The sequence below is a fragment of the Neopsephotus bourkii genome, unplaced genomic scaffold (assembly GCF_033783945.1).
Source record: "Neopsephotus bourkii isolate Nb327-2 ecotype Australia unplaced genomic scaffold, CSIRO-AGI_Nbou_v1 NB_994, whole genome shotgun sequence".
In the NCBI taxonomy this organism is placed as follows: Eukaryota; Metazoa; Chordata; class Aves; order Psittaciformes; family Psittacidae; genus Neopsephotus; species Neopsephotus bourkii.
In genome coordinates, this window is record NW_026901486.1 from 1,132,775 (window position 1) to 1,156,495 (window position 23,721).

A 23,721-nucleotide genomic window follows, 5' to 3' on the forward strand; every position below is an offset into this window, starting at 1 on the left:
ATTACCCTACTCAAAACACAATACACGATACAAAGTGTCAGTCCTCTAATGAAATTTAGTGGATAATGCATTTTTTTAATCAGTCATTAAAACTGCACATAGCCACCACACTAGGGTTTTGCTGTGCTATTTAACAGAGGCCTGGCAACAGTTTACCTGGTACCATGACAGCGACAATACCGAGTGGGACCCTGCTCTCCTTTTGCCCCTTCCCAAGGAGACTCCATTCAACAAGCTACTAACAAGTATGGACACAGCAAAATATGCCCTGGGGTTATTTAAACGTTTCTCTTAAAAGATTTGAGATTAAATATGTTGGTTTATTCACTTTTAGTGCTGTTTTAGACTGTATTCATCCATGTTACACACAACCACAGGAGAACAGCAGCCATCATAACATGCAGGCGGCCAGCTTGACCTCTACTAAGTAAAACACAAAGTGCATTGGAAGATAAATCCTGAATATTCCTTTATTCGGGGTGTTCATACCCACAGGTCTGATGATGTGACATGCATATGTCAAAAATTAAGACCATACCACAAGCATCACTTCCTTTCCTAGACAGACACCAAAGTGAATCCAAGATTCCTATGAACGAAGATTCGTGCGGTCATGATACTTCTGGTAGGGATCATCCACATACCAATTCCTTCTTTTCCAGAAGGAAGTGGTCATTTTATCGAGGAGTTTACACTGTGTTTTAGTGCACAACAAGAAGTCTCTCAAACGCTTCCTTTGGGAAGCTGACTTCTTCCACAGTTTCTTCTTATAACCAGCCTGGCAGAAGAAAACATGCAAGAATTTTCAGTTTCAATTACAAACACACACACACAGATGTACTGATAACCAAAGCAAGGAAATTCCCCTCTTTCAGAAATATGCCTGGAAAGGACCTTAAGATCATCCAGTTCCAACCCCCCTGCCATGGGCATGGACACCTCACGCTAAACCATGCTAGCCAAGGCTCTGTCCAACCTGTCCTTGAACACAGCCAGGGATGGCGCATTCACAACTTCCCTGGGCAACCCATTCCAGTGCCTCACCACCCTCACAGTAAAGAACTTCTTACATCCAGTTTAAACTTCGCCTGTTTACACACTAGCTACTGCCCTCTAATGGAAGGAAAACAATCAGCCCACTGACTGTAAATAATCTTAGAATCCCAGAAGGGTTTGGGTTGGAAGGGACCTTAAAGCTGATCCAGTTCCAACCCCTGCCACAGGCAGGGACACCTTTCACTAGAGCAGCTTGCTCCAAGCCCCTGTGTCCAACCTGGCCTTGAACACTGCCAGGGATGGGGCAGCCACAGCTTCCCTGTGATGCCAGCACCATCACAGGAAAGAATTCCTTTCTAACATCCAATCCAAATCTCCCCTCTGTCAGTTAAAGCCATTCCTTTTGTCCCATCACTCCACGCCCTTGTACAAAGAACACACTTGTATTACCAAAGCCTTACCTGTCTCCTAACCCAAAGGCCATTGTGCAGCCGGAGGAACCGAGCAACGACAGCTTTCACCGTCTTCCTCTTCCCACGCTTTCTGCTGACATAGGTGACAGTCCTCGCTGGCTGATGCAGGATATTTGGAAGGAGAGATGTGACGCTAAAAACACCCCCAGAACCGGAAGAAAATAGGAGTGAAATAACTTCTTCCAAAAGCAATCACTGTCTCTCTCATGCAATGAGAAATGGCTGTGACTAGTCTGAAGGTTCACAAGAGCTCACCTAACATGAAGTACAGAACTGAAGAAGCATTTAACTCGTGTTAAAATTCATTTCTTAAGTTATTATTTCATGCTGGAAAGCTTTTTTCATCTACCGAAAGGGGTGAGATGCTCGAGAGCAAACATTCTGCTGCTACTGGCATTCTTCGAGAATTAAACAGGGGAAGTTTAGGTTACATATAAGGAGGAAATTCTTTACTGTGACGGTGATGAGGCACTGGAAGGGGTTGCCCCAGGAAGTTGTGAATGCTCCATCCCTGGTGGTGTTCAAGGCCAAGTTGGACAGAGCTTTGGGTGACATGATTTAGTGCAAGGTGTCCCTGCCCATGGCAGGGGGTTGGAACTGGATGATCTTAAGGTCCTTTCCAACCTTACTCATTCTATGAATCATCAGCGAAACAATCAGTGCCGATTATATCAGGGCTATCTACAAAGCCTACATCTGCAAACCCTATTCCGTTCACATCCTGCGTCAATCGCTGTTCGCAGCAGAAGCGGGAGACCTCGGTCTAACAGTCCCGTTATGGCAGACACCACCCCAAGCAGCCTGTCAGACCCAGCAGTTACCACAAGCCCCCTCCGAAGCCCTTCTCCCCGATCCCGCACGGCCCATACCTGCTGAGCACCGATGCGGTGCCTCCCCCAGGCACGCTTCCCCACAGCAGCGGCTGTGGTCTCCACAGCGGGGCCGCCGCCGGTGCCCGCAGCTGCCTGACGCAGCAGCGAGCGACGAGGCCGGTGCTACGGGCGGCCAGGGGTGCCCAGCGCCCCAGGATCCCTGCGGAGAACACACACCCTCAGCGAACACCCCGCGATGGCGATACCGCCATTCCACAGCCCCCCTCCCGACCCAACATGGCCGCCCGCCTCCCCTCAGCACCGACCCGCCACTGCCCCGCGCGCCGCCGCCACCACCACCGCCATGTCCCCGCGCTACGGCAGTGACATTTGCACACGGCCCGCTCCCTCCGCTCTGATTGGACACGCCTCACGTCAATCTCCGCTACGCGCGGTCACGCCCCCGCCGCACCGGAAGCCTGGACCTCGCGGTGCGCGGGGGGGGGGGCTGGAGGCGGGAGGAGCTGCCAGTCACCGCGCTCAGCGCCTTCCTGCTGCCCGCCCCGGCCGCCGCCGGCTCCGAGGCCATGCTGCGGGCGTGTCACCGAGCGGGCGTCGCCGTGGCAGCGCAGGTGAGGCGGGAGGCGCGCAGCTTTGGGGAAGCCCTCCGGGCGATGAGGCCTGGCCGCCCGCCTCACAGGACAGGCTGGGCTGGGCCTGGCCGCGGGAGCAGCGCCGGGCGGGGGGGACATGAGGCGCGTCCTCTAATCGTGGCTCGGTCTGCTCTGAATGACTCCGCACATGTGGGCTGTGATTGGCTGTTGGGCTTTGAGGGGCGGCCGCGAGAGCCAATACGCTACCTGGAGGGGTGGGGGTTTGGTGCCGGGAAGCCGTGTGTACTACGAGTCCCGGCGTGCCTTGCGGCACAAGTACGTGGGGTGGAGGGGCGCCCCGCCCGCAAGGCATGCCGGTCCTGGTAGTCCGCCGGGGGCCGCCTACCGGGTGCAGGCCTGCGGGGTTGGAGGCGGGCCGGGCCGAGTGGTACCCGGCGCACTGCACGCCGGGGGTGCGGGTGGCCGGGGCCTGGCCTGGTGCCGCCGCTCCAGCCGGCCCGGGGCTCGGCAGTGCCGGTGAGCAGTGGCCGCAGCCCGGAGGAGCGGCGGGGCTCGGCAGCGGCACTCAGCCGTCCGGTTCCGGGGTGTCGGAGCGCTCGGGCCCGCTCGGGTGCGGGCGGGAAGGACGTGACCTTGCCTTCCCCGCCGCGGCCTCCCTTGCGCCTGCGGCTCCTGGCCCCTCACAGCCCTGCCCCTGTTTGACCCGGTGGGTCCGACCGTGGGTGCTGAGAGTGACGGGTGCCTGCACGTGTGGGGGGGCTGTGGTACCGAGCAGCTCTAACGGGGAGCATTCAGTCCTCACAGAACGACATGGAGAGGAGAGAATGTGCGATGCCAGGAGGAAATGTGCCCGTGGGATGAAGTGCCTGGACTTTTGCCCTCATGCATCTGCAGAGATTAGGATGATAATACACTACAGAGCCCTTGTGAAGCAGGCACATAATCAGTGTGGTTTGGGTTGGAAGGGAACTTAAAGCCCATCCAGTACCACCCCCTGCCACGGGCAGGGACACCTTCCACTAGAGCAGCTTGCTCCAAGCCCCTGTGTCCAACCTGGCCTTGAACACTGCCAGGGATGGGGCAGCCACAGCTTCTCTGGGCACCCTGTGCCAGCGCCTCAGCACCCTCACAGGGAAGAGCTTCTGCCTAAGAGCTCAGCTCAGTCTCCCCTCTGGCAGGTTCAAGCCATTCCCCCTGTCCTGTCCCTACAGGCCCTTGTCCCAAGCCCCTTCGGGTGCCTGAGCTGCTCTAAGGTCTCACTTTAAGGAGCCTTCTCAAGGCTAAACAATCCCAGCTCCCTCAGCCTGGCTCCGTAAGAGAAGCACCTGGCATCTTTTCTGTTTCAGTATCCACATATGTGAAGAGCCATAGCTCTATGCTCAGGGTCAGTTGGCCAGCTTTAAGTAGCTACAAGACTTCAGAGGTGAGGGTGGCTCCTCTGCAAATGCCCCAACTTGTGTTTCAGGTATCTGTTAACAGTGATTAAAAAGTCATCTGATCAGATCACTTTTATCTTCTGTTCTGTGCTCAGTGTTTGGTACTCTTTATTCATGGAGCCCAGGTGTGTGTTCAGCCCCCACTGACTCTGTAGCTGAAAGGTAACTGCTTTAAAGCTGCCAACTTCTTCGTTGCAGCCATTGGTGCTTCCTCTGCTGCTTTATAAAGGCTGGAGCGTTCCCTGGTGCAGGTCACCAAAGGAAGGCTCTGGGTTTGCAGGCCTGTGGAATGTTTTAGCTGGGAGTTGGGAAGACAGAAAGCAGACTTTTGCAGATGTTTATCACTTAGGCTATGTGCATGTGTTCAGGCTTTAGAAGGATGTATCTGGAATGACTGTACAGCACCGGGAATGCCAGTGTCGTGCTTTGCAGGTTTGAAGCTTGTCTTTGGTCTATAAATGTTGTGTGGAAGAACTGTGCAGACAGAGAAGCCACAGCACTCTGTGAAGTTTGTGTCCTTGCTGGTTGTTTCCCTACTTAAAACCCTCATGTGTTAAATTTTCCCTTTATCCCCACTCGTATTTCCTGACGAGACCAAACACAGCAGAGATTTAGTTTGGATAACAAGAGCAGTCAGGCAGTGAAAGGGGTTTTGATACATTTTGCTTCTTTTTATTCATATTCATAGCCTCACAGAATGATTTGCACTGGAAGGGACCTTAAAGCTCATCCAGTTCCAACCTTCCATGGGCAGGGGCACCTTCCACTAGAGCAGCTTGCTCCAAGCCCCATCCAACCTGGCCTTGTTTGCAGGCATATGCAAGGATGGCTCAGAGGCTTTCTTCCCTTATTTGGATTATTTCTGTGGTCTAATTTGAAGAGGAACAGAAGGCTTTTTGTAACAGGTGTGATTATTGCACTGAGGCCTTGAATGATGGGAAATTAATTGGAGTTCTGTGGTCAGATGCCCTTGTTCCACCTAACCTCTGTCATAATAAACTTCCTCTGAGGTTTCTGGTTTCCTCTTTCTGTTTAAGTACACAAATCCCATGCAACAGAAAACAGCACAGGCTTCATTCTGTGCAGGCTCTGGGGCAAGATGCTGGAACCTGGTGACTGGGAGAGGTTTAGGTGGGACTGAATGAATGCAGAGCATGGTGTGTCCTGTGTCTGGGTAATAGAAGATGCTCAGGGGGCTGGAGCAGTTCTGCTCTGGAGCCAGGCCAGGAGAGCTGGGTTGGTTCAGCCTGGAGAAGGGTCCTGAAGGGGAGACCTTAGAGCAGCTCCAGTGCCTAAAGGGGCTGCAGGAAACCTGGAGAGGGGCTTGGGACAAGGGCCTGTAGGGACAGGCCAAGGGGAATGGCTTGAACCTGCCAGAGGGGAGACTGAGCTGAGCTCTTAGGCAGAAGCTCTTCCCTGTGAGGGTGCTGAGGCGCTGGCACAGGGTGCCCAGAGAAGCTGTGGCTGCCCCATCCCTGGCAGTGTTCAAGGCCAGGTTGGACACAGGGGCTTGGAGCAAGCTGCTCCAGTGGAAGGGGTCCCTGCCCGTGGCAGGGGTTGGAACTGGATGAGCTTTAAGGTCCCCTCCAACACAAACCATGCTGTGATTCTGTAGTGTGAAATTACATGTGAAGTATAAGCAGCAGCTCAAATGCTGGGCTCACTGGGGCTCGTGAATACGAGCCAGACCGAAGGTATGATGTGCCCTGCAAAGTGATTCTCATGGTGATATAATAGTAGGTAATGAATGTAAAGTAATAAGCAGCTAAGGAATTAGGTGAAACAAACAGCACGTAGAATTGATGGAAGAGGTGGAAAAAATGGCATCTGCTGCCCTGCAGTGCCCTTGCTACAGGGATCTGTCTGTGTGATGCTTTATTCAAATGGTGTTCTCTACTACAGGACAGCAAAAGGTAATTTCTGCCTTTCACAGGGCATAGCAAAGCATGTGCCATCTATTTCTTCCAAATCCTTTGTAATTTATTATTGCAAATGTATAACAGGGGTCTAAAACCTGATAAAGTCCTGGAAATGATTCAAACTACCTGTAAGTTTCCAAATTACAGTGATACAGCAAATATGAGCAATGTTACTATGAGGGCCAAAAGAGAAAATGCTGCTTTAAAAAAGAGGGATTTTAAACAAATCAGTGATTTTTTTGGTGTAGTGTATTTGGATGTGATGGAGAGAAATCAGACTTGAGCTTGGGTTCATAAAACACTGATACCTAAGACTTTTTGTTGGTGCTTCCTGGCCAGCTGCAGGAGCCTCTATTTGTTGCAAGCATCTTGAGGGAAAGAGTTGTTGGGGTTTAGGTTTAGTTCTCACTCCTGCTGCTACGTGTACACTAGTGTGAGAGTCCAACATTGTAGACAGAGCTCCGGGGTTTTGCTTCCTCTCAACTTGATGAATGGGGATTTGGCTGATCATAGAACATCCCTTCTTGGGATGGACCACCAAGATCACCTGGTCCATAAAGCATCTGCACTAAACCCAATAATCCCATCAAAAAACCCTCCTGGTATACAAAGCATAAATGCTGAGGTACCAGAAGCACATTTTCCCCTCTGCCCCTTTAGCTACCTAAGCACAGCCTGTTCGCAGTGCAGTCACAGATGTGTTTGCTGAAGGAGGGAGAACTGACTGGATAGGGTGTTATCTGCCATCACCAGGCTGAGTAGGGGGTTTAGCCAATATGACAGTGGGGGGGCTGGTCCAGGCACCAAGGTTATGGTTGTGGCAGCCTCAAGTGAGTTGCCTTAAGCCCTTTTTTGCTGTGGGATAACCTCTGGAGAGCCTGCTGAGGGGCTTGGGAGCAATGGTTTGTTTCCAGATGAGCCTCAGGCAAAATAACTGAAACCCAAAGTGCTGGAAGGGACTGATAATTCAGTCTGATGAATAGAATAGAATGGGTTTTGTCCCTTCTCATTTCATTGGGTTGAGCTGTACACGCAATGCTGAAGTGTTTTGCTCATCCTGTGTGTCATGGTGTGGAGCTGTTGAGAGGCAGGAGCATGGCCAGCAGTCGATTACAAGATGATTTCTGAGGCTTTGAGTCATGAAGCTCCCCTTGGAAGGACAAGTGAAGCCTCAGTGTGTGCTGCCGGGGCAATCAAGCCTAATAATCAAAACCATATATGCATGATTTTGCTGCCTGTTCTATCCATTGTAACCCAGAAAATCAGCCCCAGAGCCCAGAGAGGGCTCGGGAAGGTCTCAGGGGGAAGAGGAGCACGTTTCCTGTTGCTGTACCCATGCTCCTGTTACTCATTAAACATGTGTTGGCTGCCTTTCTGGAAAAACTTAAGCGTTCCTGCCTTTCGTCTCTGTGCTGTTGGGCAGCGATGGGACCTAAAGCACAAGATTTGTCCTTGTTACTTACTGCCATGTGCCAAAAGAAGTAGAGAAACTTCCTTTTGGGGCTTATGTTGTAGTGAAGCATCTCCCAGTTTTCCTTTTATTTAAAGGGAAATTCCCTTATCCGTGGGAAAAGTTCTTCTTGTGCCTTTAGAGTGGTTTTCCATGAGTCCTGATTTCTCTCTTAGCAATTCATGTGTGGGGAAAATAACACCTGACAGGGGATGGTGTTTTTCCTTCTGTAGGCTATAGTAGCTTAACCAGTCTTTCTGGTATATCTGAGTATTCAGATGTAAAGAAGATAGATAAAAATCTTGGGTACTGTGGGTTTTGTTGAGTAGAATACAACAAAATATCACTCTTCATATAGTAATTTATGTTCTACTCTGATGTCTCTATGGAAAGCTGTGATTAGTTCTTGTAGAGGGGAGGTCTCTGTATGGAAGCTCAAGATCTGCTTGTGTGTCTTCAGAAATAAAAGCAGTTGGAAGTATTATTAGAGGTTTTAATAGTTTTAAGTATTTAAACAGCTGCTGTTGTCCTCTGCTCTGCTCACAGCCGAGGGAGGGGTTGGGGTTGTCATGAGATTGACAAAGAGAATCTGAACTAACCCAATTGTACTGGGTAGGGAATGCAAACGGGCAAAGCCAGGGCAGAAATAAGCTGGGGTAGGGTTTGGTTTTCCTCCTTGTTCTTCAAAATGCCTCATGACCACTTAAAAAGCCCTTAAGCTACAAGCTCTCTGTGAAACCATTGGAGACCTCATAGCATTGGAGACCTCAGAGCAGCCTTCCAGTATCTGAAGGGGCCTACAAGGATGCTGGAGAGGGACTATTCATCAGGGACTGTAGTGGTACAGGGTGATGGGCTCAAACAGAAACAGGGGAAGTCCAGGTTAGATCTAAGGAAGCAGTTCTTTACTGTAAGGGTGGTGAGGCACTGGGATGGGTTGCCCAGGGAAGCTGTGAATGCTCCATCCTGGGCAGTGTTCAAGGCCAGGTTGGACAGAGCCTTGGGTGCCATGGTTTAGTGTGAGGTGTCCCTGCCCATGGCAGGGGGGTTGGAACTGGATAATCCTAAGGTCCTTTCCAACCCAAACCAGTCTGTGACTCTATGAAAAAGCTCTCTGCTTTGTTTAGGGAAAACAAGAGTCCAGTATCACTGCTCTGATTCCAGCTGCTGCTTTCTTTTGGAGAGTGAGATGCGGCCATGGAGCAAAGTGGTGGCATACTGGTGTTGAGTCTAAATGTGCTCACTGCTTAACTCTTGTCTCCTCTACCCCTTGCAGAATAGCCGGTGCCGGAGGGCATCACTCCGTCCATTACAGCTGTACCGCGGATATGCCACCTCCTCAGGAGAGTCTGGGTACGTAGGGGCATTTGAAGGGTGGAATGTGAAGGTCAAGGGAGGTGATTCTGCCCCTCTGCCCTGCTCTGGTGAGAACACCCCTGGATTATTGCGTCCAGCTCTGGAATCTGCAGATCTGATGGAGAGTATCCAGAGGAGGGCCACAGAAATGATCAGAGGGATGGAGTGTCTCCTCTATGGAGGCAGGCTGAGAGACCTGGGGTTATTCAGCTGGGACAAGAGAAGGCTTCAGGGAGACCTTATTGTGGCATTTCAGTTCTTAAAAGGGGCTCATAAGAAATATGGGGACAAGACTTTTTAGGGCGACTGCTGTGATAGGGTGAGGAGTGATGGTTTTAAACTAAAGAGGGAAGATGCAGGCTGGATGTGAGGAAGAAATCCTTTACAATGATGGCAGTAAAACACTGGCACAGGTTGTCTAGACAGGAGGTGGATGCACAATCCCTGGAGACATTCAAGGCCAGGCTGGATGTGGTTCTGAGGAAGCTGATCTAGTTGAAGATGTCCCTGCTCATTGCAGGGGGGATTGGACTGGATGAGCTTTGAAGGTCTCTTCCAGCCCAAATAATTCTGTGATTCCATAAACTGGTTTTTCTGTTGCGTTGACCAAGAGGGAATCCGCTCCTTAGTTTCACATAATTGGTAGCAGTGGCACTTGTTGTTGAGTAACTTTCATTCTCATAGTTTTGTGTCTTCCTTGTTTGGTTCAGTCAGATTTAAATGAAGCTCATCAGGATGATCAATAGTTACAAGGAAGGTTGTGAGTTGCCATCCTGCCTTTGGGTTTGTCATGAACCAGTATGGATTTGCTGGTGCTGAAAGCGGCTTTAAGTGGGTGCTGGGTTTATTGGCAAGAACGGAGAGGCTGTCCTCAGCCAGAAGCTGAAGCCTCACAAACTGATTGATGTTTGTCATATAATACATTTTACATCACTCTCACGAATACAATTGATAACTTTGACTCTTCTTTCCCCCTCAGTGTTTCTGTAGGTAAAATCATTGGTGCTGGTATCCTGTTTGTGGGTGGAGGGGTTGGGGGTACCGTCCTGTACGCCAGCTATGATTCCCAATTCCGGGAGAGCGTCGAGAAGGCCATTCCCTACTCAGATAAACTCTTTGAGATGGCACTTGGTCCTGCACCTTACAGCACACCGCTGCCAAAGAAACCAGTAAGTGTTTCCCATTCCTAACTGAATAGCTGCTCTGCTAAAATATAAAGTGGGCAGAGAGAGGGGTAGGTCATGTGCTAGAATTTAACTTGTTTTCCTAGAGGCTCAGTGTAGTCAATGATGTAGCAGGATTAGAAAACTCTTATTCTGAGCTGAACTTAACTTTAAAGAGGACTGAAAACATGCTGGAATGAGTAAAGATTTGTGTGGTGCAGAGCCATGCGTAAGCATCATCCTTTGAAATCTTAGTGGCATGAATATGGGGAAGGGGAAACCTGATGCTGCCTTCTGGAAATTGAATCTGGAAGTTTCTCTGTTCCTGCATCTGAAAGCAAGCGCTTCTCAGTTATCCAAGAATGCTGAAGAGCTGCTCTGCTGTGGTTGTCCTGAGCTTCCAGAAGCCATTTAACCCGCAAGAAACCCAAAAGTTATTAAATTGGAATTTAAGAAAGCTGTTTTTAATGAAGAGGAGAAGATCAGTTCACCAAAACTGCCTCTCTTCTGGCTTTACACACCCTTGTGCTCACCCAAGCTCTTCATGCCTCCCAGGCACTAGTAGATTTTGCTGGCTGACAAAGTCATCACCTGCACAGTCAAATGCTTTTCTTTATTCCTTGTGGCTTTGAGTAATGGATATTAAAGGGTTAATATCATAAAACCCTGCAATACTCTTTTCTTGAGTGTTTGTCTGCCCTGAACATGAGCATCTGAATCCTTTCAAAGGGCAATCAGTGACATCATGCAAACCTGTTTCCTTTCATGCCTGTCAATCCCACACCGTGCCTGTGGCATCATTCAGTGATACCCAGACCAAATCACCCTGTTTGTTCTTTAATTAAAACATATCTTGAGCTATGCAGTCACCTACCATTAAAACAATTCCTATCTTTTCCACTGAGCTTCAGAAAGAGTTGCCTAGAAACTGGTCGGAATGGGAAGGGTGACTGCCAGAAGTGTTGGGGGCAAAGCTTGATAGTTGAGGGGCAGGCTGTTGGAGCACTCACCTAAAGAGCTGAAGCTGGGTAGGGGGGACTGATGGCCTCGCTTGTTGTGACCATAAATGCTGCAGAGGTTTGAAATACAGAGGTGTCAACTGAATTAGTTTAAGATATGCTTATAGAGACTAAATCATTTAAATCTGCTTTCTGGAGTAGTTTCAGACCTTTGTGTGAGTGATTTTTATAGTTTCTGTATTATCTATAGTGCCCAACAGACTCATAAGTGTTTGGAACACTTGAAGCAGGAAATTACCTCCTTTTTATTGATACCTTAATAAATTATTTATAGAGAAACCTGTGCCACTGCTGTCCCTTCAGTTTTCCAGAGGTGGAAGTTGTAAAGATTCCTTCTACATTAAAAATCAAGGCAAGAAATGACATGGCCTTGCTATTCTTTTCATGTGTACCTTGAAGCTTAGATTTATGCTACAGACATGGAAATGTGCTTTCCCATTCTGATGGAAGCAGTGCCCCACAAGCTGCTTGGAAAACTGATGGGGTCTCTTGGTTTTGATTTTTCAAGATACAGCAAGGCCCACTGAAGATCTCATCTGTAGCAGAAGTAATGAAAGAGTCCAAACAGCCTGCTAAATCCCACATCAGCAAAACAGAGGTTGCTGCTCCTGCAGAGGAAAAAGAAGGTAAAGTTATACAGTATTATGTAGAGAGAAGCAAAAGATCCTAATGGTCTATGTCATACATGCTAGGGGAGATTAAGATAGTCCTTTGGAATGGTTGATGCTGTATGCTCTCATTTCTGAGAATTAATGTTATTTTCTTTTCTAGGGAAATTTGCCTAAAATGGCTTTAGATTTCTTTTGTCCTACTATTTTGTTTCTTAATTTACTTTATAGACTGTTTGGAATGTGAGATAAACATTGACTGTCCTGCATACTTTAGATATGGGACTCAGCAGGACAATCACTTTGGGTGCTGAGGCTGTTCACCTCTGCTTGCAAGCACAAGAAGTTTTAATTTGGATAATGACTGAGCTACCATAAAGCCAGATCAAATGGGATTGGTTTAAGAGGGGAGCAGCTTTGACATCATTGTACATTTCATGGCTGCATGTGTGTGTGTATGTGTAATACCTCGTTGCTGTGTCCCCAGGAATCTCTCTGGAAATCCTAATATCAGCGTCCAAAAGAATGTTTTTAGAGGCAAAAAAAATAATGAAGTCTTATATCCCTGTTCTTAACATTCTAACACACATTTACCGGCTGGTTTTGTTCTGTAACTGTGTTTAACAGCGGGCAAGGCTGCAGCACAGATCATCTCTGCAACAGGGGTAGCCGTGTCGGTGCCAGCTCCTGGGATACAGACTGAAGAAGGTGAAAAAGATCATGTGAACGTGATGGATAAACCCCAAATCCTTTAGCTTCAAGTGCATAAACTCTTACTTCAGTCTTGGTATTTGTTAGTTTTTAAAGGCTTTTTTAAAGGATTCTTTGTTTTTAAAGGATTCTTTGTGCCTCTTGCAGAAGGAAACTTCCATCATCTATTAATAGAGTTTTAGCATACTAAGAAGCTGAGAGTGATACCTGGGACAGGTATAGGTGTGAACACAAGAGGAAAGCCTTTATGCTGAACTGGAACTTGCATAGTCCAGTTTGCCTGTGCCCTTTGTGGCTTTCTGGTTGCTGTTCAGAAAAGCGTGTCTGCCTAGGGCCAAGTGAAGCAACTGAAGAACATTGCTTAACTCAGCAAGAAACACCAGCTTCTCTATCATAGTCTCTTTGAGATGGGGTTAAATTAGCTCCTTTATGTATGAGCACATCTCATAACAAGTATGGCAGCAATAAGTAAATACATTCTTCAGGGTTAGCATCAGCATTATTAGAAGGTAACCTGAGTCTGAGAGGTCTGGGCTGTCTCCTCAGTACAGATACAGACTTGCTGTTGGTCTTGAATTACTTAAGTGAATGCTCACTCTTAAATAGCCTTAGGGTAAGGAATAGAACAGAATTGTGATTCACCATAACCTGCTCACTAATCTCGTTATTTTAACTGGACACTAAGCATGCCAAAGGAGAGCTAAAAACCCTCAAGGTACTACCTTAAAAATGAAACTTGGCTCTATAAATGTTTCTCACTTCTTGCTTTGCCTTGTGCCTTTGAATCTTGTGTATTTTTGTATCTGGTCAACATCAAATCTACACATGCTGGTGAGGTGTCCATGCTACGATCTTTAATTTTAAGAAGATGTGAGCCTGGCCATTACTTACAGATATAAAAGTGCCTGAGGCAGTTTCAGCATGGCTTTGTGCAGAAGTCAGATTTATAAAGTGATCCTGATGATAAAAATCGGTGTGGAAAAGAAAGTGACTTCCCTGCAAGTAATCCATGTACTGACTTGGGCTCTCCACTTAAACAAGCTCAACTCTCTTTTACTTCTGAGTAGGTAAAGTACACGAAGGTTTCCATGCTATAAAAGAACGCTCACCAGAAGAAGTTGCAGCCCGGCTTGCCCAGCAAGACAAAGAGGAGCAAGAGAAGATATCAGGTGAGTGTGCTGTTGGTTTTCCTGTCTGTGTTGTACTTGACAGAAGAATTGTTGGACTCTCTTGGCTTTAGAGTTCTAAACTGATTACACACCTTTTTGTTGTCCCTGTGTTGGGTTGGCAGAGTGAGTGGTGCTGAAGCTTCTTCCACTCACTAAGAAGTAACTGATAAGTCAAAGAATGATGGAAAACTTTGGGTTGGAATGGCTCTTGGAGAGGTCCTTGGAATGGACCTTGGAGGTCCATCTCCCTGCATGGAGAATTGGGACAGGTTAGAATAGATTAGACTCTATTGGTTGTAAGGGACTTACAGCAATCATCAAGTCCAACTCCCTGACCACTTCGGGGCTTGACCAAGTTCAAGCATGTTCTTAAGGGCATTGTCCAAAGGCCTCTCAAACACTGATAGGCTTAGGGCATCATCCACCTCTCTAGGAGCACCCTTTGAAAGTATAATGATCCTTCCAAGGCCTTCTCCCTGGAGGTTTGGAGCTCTCCAAGGATAGAGGTTGTTCCACCTCCCTGAGCAGCTTTGCCAGCACTCTTGAGATGGAGAACTTGGTGTATCCAGTTAATTTCTCTTGCTGGCACGTGGATCTGTTGCCTCTCTCCATTTGTCTGGGCACCTCTGAGAAGCCTGGTTCAGGTTTTTCTGTAACAGCCCTTTAGATGTGGAAGGCATCACGTAAGATACCCTTTCAGCTTCTCTTCTTTTGGCTCAGCCTCCCTCTGTGATGGGATACACCTCTTGGATTAAATGCACCCCGTGCAAAAACATGGTGAAGGTTTTGCACGGAGGACTTTTATTGCTCTAAGTGCAGACTTGCACCTTAGAGCTCCCTTTCTAAATAGGAAGTGTGGTCGGTGACTCTTCTTTGTAGTTCCTGAACTGAACTCTTTTGAGCCATAGAAAATAGCATAAGGAGGCACAGAGAATGTGAGGTGTCATTTCACTGGTTCTAAAACTCTTTTCTCTATAGTTTAATTGACTTAATTCATGTTTTTCCAGCCCTTGCAGCAACTCTTGAAGGAGCTCTAAGCGCAACAGCTCGTGTAACCCTTCAGGCCATTACTGCCCAGGAGTCTGCTGTGCAAGCAGTGAATGCCCATTCACAGATACTGAAGGAGGCCATGGACAACTCTGAGGTAAACTGGGACAATATTGCTCTTCTTTTTCTGAACACACTGAAAGAACCCCTCCAAAAAACCCTTTAATCTCACAACTAAAACTGAAGTTGGAAACTTTTCTTGCAATGTCTTCACTGTTTTAACTCATCTTTCCACTTGTGAATGAGGTGGGTTTGCTTTTGAATGATCTATTTTTCCCCAACTCCTTTATTTCCCTTTATCATTGTATTATTAACACGCACTTTTCTGCTTGCAAGTGTTCACATTATATTTTAATTCCCAAGCTGCTTTTTTACCCAGGTACAGTGAGGTTATCATGCTGTCCACCTTGCTAATTCTGTCAAGCTCTTCCCCTTACCAAATCTTGCTGGGCTCTTTGTTTCTTGCCTGGAAATGAGTGGATGGTGTATGAGTAATGGCATCTGTGGTTCTGATGTGCCAGTGCTGGAATAAACCTAATACTTGTGGGGAACTGCTGCTGCCTATTGAGTTCTGGATCAGAGGATATCATTTAATGTTGTTAATCAATGAGCATATGGGCAACTAAACACGCAAGATTTAATCTAGTGGATAGTAAAACAAATGTCTTAAGTGTTTGCTTTTAAGCTTAAGTGTTAAGCTTACTTTAACATTAAGCAACTTAAAAGTATTATGATGCTTTAAGTGTTAAGCTTAAAAGCAGTGTTCAGGTATTAGAGTACATTAATACATGCAGATATTCCCTGTGAACCGCTGTGGCACCATAGTGATCCACCCAGACTTTTCTGCATGTACAAATGGCTGTTGATCAGGTGAGGAACCCAACAAACCCTGACTAAAATGATGGAAGAGGTGAACAGTTCCTAAAGCTTCCAGCTGTGCTGTTGGTAAAACACAAGGATATTGCTCAGGTTGAGTGAAATCTGTAGCAAGAAGTGGAATTTGTAGCGTGTGGCTGGGCGGAGAAGAGATTCAGAGCAGCCCTGCGGAGAAGGACTTGGGGGTGCTGGTTGATGAGAAAATGAACATGAGCCGGCTTCAGTGTGTGCTTGCAGCCCAGAAAGCCAACCCTATCCTGGGCTGCATCAAAAGGAGCGTGACCAGCAGGTCGAAGGAGGTGATCCTGCCCCTTTATTCTGCTCTCGTGAGACCTCACTTGGAGCATTGTGTGCAGTTCTGGTGTCCTCAACATAAAAAGGACATGGATCTGTTGGAACAAGTCCAGAGGAGGCCACGAGGATGATCAGGGAGTGGAGCACCTCCCATATGAAAATCGGCTGAGAAAGTTGGTGCTGTTCAGCCTGGAGAAGAGAAGGCTGCGCGGAGACCTCATAGCAGCCTTCCAGTATCTGAAGGGGGCCTATAGGGATGCTGGGGATGGACTCTTCATTACGGACTGTAGTGGTAGGACAAGGGGTAATGGGTTAAAACTTAAACAGGGGAAGTTTAGATTGGATATAAGTAGGAAATTCTTTCCTGTTAGGGTGGTGAGGCACTGGAATAGGTTGTCCAGGGAGGCTGTGAATGCTCCATCCCTGGCAATGTTCAAGGCTAGGTTGGACAAGGCCTTGGGTAATATGGTTTAGAGCGAGGTGCCCCTGCCCATGGCAGGGGGCGTTGGAACTTAATGATCTTGAGGTCCTTTCCAATCCTAACTATTCTATGATTCTATGAATCAAGGACAGGTTGGACAGAGCCTTGGGCAACATGGTCTGGTGTGAGGTGTCCCTGCCCATGGCAGGGGGTGGAACTGGATGATCTTAAGGTCCTTTCCAACCCAAACCATTCTATGAATCTATAAATCTCTACAGACTTTGTTTTAATAACTCTCTTACTGAGTGATTGCAATGACCCTGATTAGGAATCTACCTCTTAGGACGCTGGGGAGAAAAAGTCCTCTCAGTGGCGCACACTGGAGGAAGCACTGAAGGATCGGAGGAGAGCTGTGGATGAAGCTGCTGATGCCCTTCTAAAAGCCAAGTGAGTTGGTGGGTTTTAAGGCTCATTGAATGGTAAGATAGTGTTGTCCATGTGAGGGCTGGCAGACACCCAGTGAGTTTCTAGAAAGGATGCAGTCACTGGTGTTTGTATTAAACTGATGTGTTTGTGCCGAATCAAAACCAGGTTCCATACACTAATGAACATTTCAGTTTGCAGTGTGTACACCTGTTTATTTACTTTTGTCACCCCTCCTTTCTTTGATTGATGGCTGTACCATTGTCTTGAGTGCCTGTGCACACAGTCCTCACTGTACCCAGGACTCTGAAACAGTCCTATTCTAAGAATTGTTTATCCCCTTAGTGCTTGTATCTAGGGGTGGTAAGTTCAAATAAGATGAAAAATAATCCACAATCCTTTCAGTGTTATTCTTGGATAATTTTGTCAATATTAAACTTATTGTAAGGGCATGTAGTAGTAAGGCAAGGGGGAATGTCTTTAACCTGAATGGATTTAGGTTAGATATAAGGAGGAAGCTCTTCCCTGTGAGGGTGCTGAGGCGCTGGCCCAGGGTGCCCAGAGAAGCTGTGGCTGCCCCATCCCTGGCAGTGTTCAAGGCCAGGTTGGACACAGGGGCTTGGAGCAAGCTGCTCCAGTGGAAGGTGTCCCTGCCCGTGGCAGGGGTTGGACCTGGAGAAGCTTTAAGCTCCCTTCCAACCCAAACCAGTCTATGATAAATGCAGACAGCATGAAGCAAACCTTTCTCTGGGGTTATGCCGTAAGACCTGTACATGTTATTTATCATTAGCAGCTGCTTCTCTTTTCAGAGAGGAGTTAGAGAAGATGAAAGGTGTAATCGAGGATGCCAAGAAGTCTCAGATTGCAGGAGCCAAATCTCACATTACCTCCGCAGAAGAAAACCTTCGTCATATGATAGTTGACTTGGACAATGTGGTGAAAAAGGTAATGCTTCCACAGACTGTAAGGGCCTGGCAGCTTGTGCAGGTCTCCCATCCCCACATCCTCTGTGGCAGGTTAATAAGTTCCATCCTGTTCCAGCTGTACTGTCTCAGAGCTGATTGTACTCCCAGTAATCAGCCATGACAAGATCTTTGTGAGAGCTTGAACTCTCTCCTGAAAGAGTCTCCAGGCAGCTTGATTGGAGTCAGTTCTTTCTGTGGGCAACTTGTTCTTCCTGTTTGATTCCAAGAGGAATTTAGTGTGAGGTTAAGGAGGAGCAGGAGCAATGTGTGCTGATGACTTGGTGGGTAAATGGCGTTACCCACTAACTCAGAGCCTGGCTGTAAATTCTGTATGCTTCCCTTCTCAATACTAAACCCCTCTCATTTGGGTTTGTTACAGGTTCAGGCAGCACAGTCTGAGGCCAAGATTGTAGCTCAATATCATGAGCTTGTGACTACAGCTAGAGAAGAGTTTCAGCGAGAGCTTGACAGCATCACCCCCGATGTCAAGCCTGGCTGGAAGGGGCTAAGTAAGTCTCTGATGGCACCATTGCTTTGTGCATGTTTCATTTGGTTAAACATCAGTCTTCGGGTTTCTGAAGGGGATTTCAGTGACTGGGATGTTTTGGGCTGTATCTTGTAATACAGAGACTTCTATATTATTCTTCCTGAATTCCTCAAGACTTGAACTCTTGTTTAAGTCACTGTAGATGATAAGCTCTTAGTTCCCTCTTTTACTTCTGCATGACTGACTTGTTGTAGTGAATGTGCGTTAACTTTTCCAACCTCTCCTCTTTCTGTTGCAGAGATAACTGACTTAGGTGAGTTAACTTGTTCTGTCTTGTGCATGTCATCTCTTCTCCTTGTCCCTTTTTGTGTCTATGTGGCACATTTACACTTAAGCCAGTCTGTGCTTCTGAGATTCCAGTGAGAAGCAGACCCTTTGAAGACCAATCCTAGTTGATATTGTGATGGTGTTTGTCCTGAAGGAGGCCCACCTCAGCAGTCCTGGTGGCAGAGATGCTGGATACTGCAGCTCTTGCCAGCCCTGCCACAACATCTCAGTACTAGGGCTGCTCTGAGCTGGGCCACCAAACCCAAATCAGTTTCATTTGAAGCTGATTTGATTCTCCAGATTTCATCTTCACAACTGGTTTTAGTTCTGATTAACCCTTTGATTCTGAGCTTGATTATTATTTATATTCTTTTAATCAAAGAAATGTAACTTAAATCTGGAGTGCAGTAAACCCCCATTGTAACAGTGTAAGCTCAGCACTGAGCTTAGTGCTGCTGCTCAGCTTCCCTGCTGAGCACCACTGTACTGAGCCCTCCTGTGCCAGTCCTCTCCCCAGCACTCAGCAGCAGGGTGGCTGAAGCACTGTGAAATTTCATGTGCTTCAGACCCTGCAGGAAGGTATTCCTCAGTAGTCCTGCATGGAAAATGGGGCTGGCAGCAAGTGCAAGGTGAGCTGCAGCATTTTACAGAGCCTGGGCAACTCAGGTCCCCAAATGTCAGGTCATGAGATGCTGCAGGTGTAGCTTGTGTCCTCCTCCTATCCAGGCAGCAAAATAGCAAACTTGTTAGCAAATGCAATGTGGTTGTGACCCACACAGGTCTTTGAGTAGCCAAACCTGGAAAGTACAGATTGGGGTAAGAAATGTGATTGGGAACTGGTGGTCTGGAGGACTGGTGAAGGAAGAAGATAGTTGTGGCTGCCTCTCACAATGAATTCAGTGTTTTCAGGATCTAATTTCTATCTAATTTCTTGGACCAAGCTGGAGGTATCAGTGCTCACTGTCCTATGGAGATGGGCTGAGAGCTGGGATGGTTCAGCCTGGAGAAGAGAAGGCTCCTTAAGCGGAGACCTGAGAACAGCTCCAGTGCCTAAAGGGGCTGCAGGAAAGCTGGAGAGGGGCTTGGGACAAGGGCCTGTAGGGACAGGCCAAGGGGAATGGCTTGAACCTGCCCGAGGGGAGACTGAGCTGAGCTCTTAGGCAGAAGCTCTTCCCTGTGAGGGTGCTGAGGCGCTGGCACAGGGTGCCCAGAGAAGCTGTGGCTGCCCCATCCCTGGCAGTGCTCAAGGCCAGGTTGGACACAGGGGCTTGGAACAAGCTGCTCCAGTGGAAGGGGTCCCTGCCCGTGACAGGGGTTGGAACTGGATGGGCTTTAAGGTCCCTTCCAACCCAAACCAGTCTGGGATTTCTCTCCTAGATTGGAAGTCCTTCCCCATAGGTGGGTTCAGAGCAGTGCTGGGTGGGCATTAGCACAGGTCAAAGGCTTGAAGTCCTCAGGGATCCCCATAAAACATGCTCACTGGCCAACCACACAGAGCCTCAGAGTGCTTGAGGGGGAGGTGGGCAATGCACCACAGCAGCCACTTCCCTGCAGCCCTTCCCTAACACCCTGTGTGTTCTCCAGCTGACCAGTTATCAACAGACGACTTGAACTCTCTCATTGCACATGCCCATCGCCGCATCGACCAGTTGAACAAGCAGCTGGCAGAGCAGCGGGTGCGGGAGCAGCAGCACATCGAGCTGGCCCTGGAGAAGCAGAAACTTGAAGATAAAAAAGCATTTGAGGCAGCTGTGGCCAAAGCACTGGAGCATCACAAAAGTGAGATTGAATTGGAACAGGAGAAGAAGGTAAAGCAGCCTCCTAAAGTGCCTAAAGGCACCAACAAGAAACCTGGAGGGGGGCTTTGGACAAGGGAAGCAGGGACAGGCCAAGGGGAATGGCTTGAACCTGCCAGAGGGGAGACTGAGCTGAGCTCTTAGGTAGAAGCTCTTCCCTGTGAGGGTGCTGAGGCGCTGGCACAGGGTGCCCAGAGAAGCTGTGGCTGCCCCATCCCTGGCAGTGCTCAAGGGCAGGTTGGACACAGGGGCTTGGAGCAAGCTGCTCCAGGGGAAGGGGTCCTGCCCATGGCAGGGTTGGAACTGGATGAGCTTTAAGGTCCCGTCCAACACAAATCAGTCTATGATAAATACAGGCAGCATGAAGTAAACCTTTCTTTGGGTAAACCGCTCTAAGTGCCTGGTGAGTGATCACCAGTTACTGGCATTAGTAGATTGTGAGGCTGTTTTTGAACAGGAAAAGGCTCAGCTATAGAACTGGACCTCAGCAGCTTTTTAAGATGAAACATGGGCCCTGTCAATGCCACTTGTATAAAATACCCGCTGGGCAATCACTGGTGTTGGATAAATCACCACCTGTGACAAGCAGCTGGAAACCAGCGGTGTCCTAACAGCCTCTTGTGTGTGCAGATCGAAGAAGTGCGCGAGGTGATGGAGGGTGAGATGCGGACACAGCTGCGGCGGCAGGCGGCTGCCCACACAGACCACATCAGGGACGTCCTTAGGATCCAGGAGCAGGACCTGAAGGTGGAATTTGAGCAGGTAAGGGAGAAGAGTCCCTAAGGGAATTAGGGGGATAGCTCTCATAGACCTAAAGGGGGCCTACAGGAATACTGGAGAGGGACTTTTGGCAAGGTCTGTAAAGATTTTACCATAGATGATAACCTTTGGATAGTTCCAAGTGCAGTAACTGTTAAATTCACCCTAGTAAGGCTTTTCACTGGTCTATTGTATTTACTATATGCATTGCCCCTAGGAGGGACAAGAGCTTCATAGAAACGCCTCTTAAAAATCAGGTGCCTGTAATGAAGCGGCTGTTTCTGGTCTGATCGATGTGTCTCGCTCTGTTTCAGAACTTAGCAGAGAAACTCAGTGAACAAGAAATACAGTTCAGACGCCTTAATCAGGAGCAGCTTGACAACTTCACCATGGACATCAACACTGCCTTCGCCAGGCTGAAGGGAATTGAGCAAGCAGTCGAGAGTGAGCACTGAAATCACCTTTCTTTAATGACTAACATCGTGTTACCCAACCTGGGTGCCTAAACCCAGGCTTGGGCACGTAACTTGTGGCCTTGGGTTTGCCACATTGCTGAGTGAGTCCAAACTGCTGTTGTCTTGTTCTGATCCTGAATTATGGATCAGATTTAGGATCAAGTGCTGAGGGAGTGGGTGCTTGTCAAAGCGGAGTGTTTAGTGGTGGGTTCTGCTGCTCATGTTCAGAACTTCCCATGTGTGCACCCAACTGAGCATCCCATTCTTTGCTTACGTTGCAGGTCACGCAGTGGCAGAGGAGGAGGCCAGGAAGGCCCATCAGCTGTGGCTCTCTGTGGAAGCACTCAAATACTGCATGAAAACAGCCTCTGGGGACAGTCCCACGGAACCCCTGGAGAGTGCAGTGAAGGCCATCAAAGCCAGTTGTGCTGACAACGCGTTCACCGAAGCCTTAACAGCGGCCCTCCCGCAGGAGTCCCTGACACGGGGAGTCTACAGCGAAGAGGCCCTCAGAGCGCGCTTCTACACGGTCCAAAAACTGGCCAAACGGGTGGCTATGATCGATGAGACCAGAAACAGCTTGTACCAGTACTTCCTGTCCTACCTGCAGTCCCTGCTTGTCTTCCACCCTCAGCAGCTGAAGCCGCCTGCAGAGCTCAGCCCCGACGACCTCGACACCTTCAAGTTACTGTCGTACGCTTCCTACTGCATCGAACACGGAGACCTGGAGCTGGCGGCCAAGTTTGTGAACCAGTTGAGAGGGGAGTCCAGGAGGGTGGCCCACGACTGGCTCACCGAGGCTCGCACGACCCTGGAAACAAAACAGATCGTGGAGATACTGACAGCGTACGCCAGCGCCGTGGGGCTGGGAACAACTCAAGTGCAGTGAGGCAGGATTGTGGCGCTGGAGGTGGTTCAGTGATGGAATGTGCTGGGGAGAGGTGGCATCGTCTCCTGAGGGTTGCAAAGCAAGCCGCGGGCAGGGGCTGGAGGTGTGGAATCAAAGCACGGGTGCAGGCTTTGTTTCCTTGCACTGTATTTAACTTCACAACCTGTTGTGTTTTTCTCCGTTTGGAGTTATCCTGACACCCAGCTTCAGGAAGCTTCTCTACAATTGGTGTAAGAGTTTTGTTTCTTCCCCGTCTTACCAAGCAGGCTTGTGGTCAACCAAAATCATCTTTGTAACCTGCCATTAACAATTTGCCACTTTGTCAGCTCAATAAAACCAGACTTCAACGACTTTCTCCTGCTGTTCAGTCTCGTGTCAATGTCAAATATAGCCTTCCAGTGCCTACAGGGGCCTAGGAGAAACCTGGAGAGGGGCTTGGGACAAGGGCCTGTAGGGACAGGCCAAGGGGAATGGCTTGAACCTGCCAGAGGGGAGACTGAGCTGAGCTCTTAGGCAGAAGCTCTTCCCTGTGAGGGTGCTGAGGCGCTGGCACAGGGTGCCCGGAGAAGCTGTGGCTGCCCCATCCCTGGCAGTGTTCAAGGCCAGGTTGGACACAGGGGCTTGGAGCAAGCTGCTCCAGTGGAAGGGGTCCCTGCCCGTGGCAGGGGCTTGGAAATAGATGAGCTTTAAGGTCCCTTCCAACCGCAGCCACTCTGGGATTCTATGAAGAGCAGCCTTCCTCCATGGCCTGGAGAAGGTCTTTTTTGAATCTTTAAAGAAACGAGAGTATAGGTAGGATCCATCTGCCCATTTATACAGCTGCAAAAAAATCCATGGATGAATACAGGTTTAGGTAAGTGTAACTTAACCTGGTTTCCCTGGTGGACTTCTGCTCCTTGCCAGACCTGCTCTTCTGTAGTTGCAGACAAGTAGGTATTTCTGTCCAGAAGCTTTGATTCAACAGTGAGAGCTCACATAAAGACCAAGCTCTTTCCTTCCCTCTTCTCCTTTGTCCCTCTTTCTTCCCCCTTTTTCCCTTCTTATCATCAATGAAGGACGGCTGAAATCAGTAACTGTGGCTTTGTCCACTTGTTGATCAGTTTTAAACTAGTGGCACATCACACCAGAATCCTTTTCTTTGCTACACCCAGCACTTGTCACACAGTGCACAGGCATGTCTGCATTCTGGAGCAAGCCTTGCCTTCAAGCAGCAGTGAAGTCCCTCTGTTCTTGTACCGTGAGGAACTTTCACCCTT

At 48.4% G+C, this 23,721-nt stretch overlaps 2 protein-coding genes across 9 annotated transcripts; one reads left to right on the forward strand and one right to left on the reverse strand.

Annotated features, from left to right (window-relative positions):
- Positions 1-299: 299 nt before the first annotated feature.
- Positions 300-2,647, reverse strand: MRPL35 (mitochondrial ribosomal protein L35). Its single transcript, XM_061359842.1, has 4 exons — positions 2,608-2,647; positions 2,339-2,519; positions 1,458-1,602; positions 300-778 (listed from the first exon to the last, which is right to left on the reverse strand). Exons 1-4 carry the CDS (start codon positions 2,645-2,647, stop codon positions 590-592), a joined length of 555 nt encoding a protein of 184 aa, XP_061215826.1. The 3' UTR covers positions 300-589.
- Positions 2,648-2,771: 124 nt separating this feature from the next.
- Positions 2,772-22,820, forward strand: IMMT (inner membrane mitochondrial protein). Of its 8 annotated transcripts, none has more exons than XM_061359736.1 (15): positions 2,772-2,913; positions 8,977-9,053; positions 10,036-10,225; positions 11,747-11,869; positions 12,482-12,554; positions 13,622-13,726; positions 14,734-14,870; positions 16,708-16,811; positions 17,597-17,732; positions 18,132-18,261; positions 18,538-18,552; positions 20,151-20,374; positions 20,993-21,124; positions 21,436-21,565; positions 21,858-22,820. In XM_061359736.1, the coding sequence occupies exons 1-15, from the start codon at positions 2,869-2,871 to the stop codon at positions 22,463-22,465; spliced, it is 2,229 nt and encodes a 742-aa protein (XP_061215720.1). In that variant the 5' UTR covers positions 2,772-2,868; the 3' UTR covers positions 22,466-22,820. The 8 variants fall into 8 exon arrangements, with proteins under 8 accessions (XP_061215720.1, XP_061215721.1, XP_061215718.1 ...); XM_061359737.1 differs by having other exon boundaries at positions 13,625-13,726; XM_061359734.1 differs by having other exon boundaries at positions 11,747-11,864; positions 12,474-12,554.
- Positions 22,821-23,721: the final 901 nt, after the last annotated feature.

Bases quoted from the DNA above. Each gene is read 5' to 3' on its own strand.
- MRPL35 (XM_061359842.1), bottom strand. From the start codon at position 2,647: ATGGCGGTGGTGGTGGCGGCGGCGCGCGGGGCAGTGGCGG. The intron at 1,603-2,338 runs GTATGGGCCGTG...GGGTGTTTTTAG, and splicing joins ACCGCATCGGTGCTCAGCAG to CGTCACATCTCTCCTTCCAA. The intron at 779-1,457 runs GTAAGGCTTTGG...TTCTTCTGCCAG, and splicing joins GCCTTTGGGTTAGGAGACAG to GCTGGTTATAAGAAGAAACT.
- IMMT (XM_061359734.1), top strand. From the start codon at position 2,869: ATGCTGCGGGCGTGTCACCGAGCGGGCGTCGCCGTGGCAGCGCAG. The intron at 9,054-10,035 runs GTACGTAGGGGC...TTTCCCCCTCAG, and splicing joins ACCTCCTCAGGAGAGTCTGG to TGTTTCTGTAGGTAAAATCA. The intron at 10,226-11,746 runs GTAAGTGTTTCC...TGATTTTTCAAG, and splicing joins CACCGCTGCCAAAGAAACCA to ATACAGCAAGGCCCACTGAA.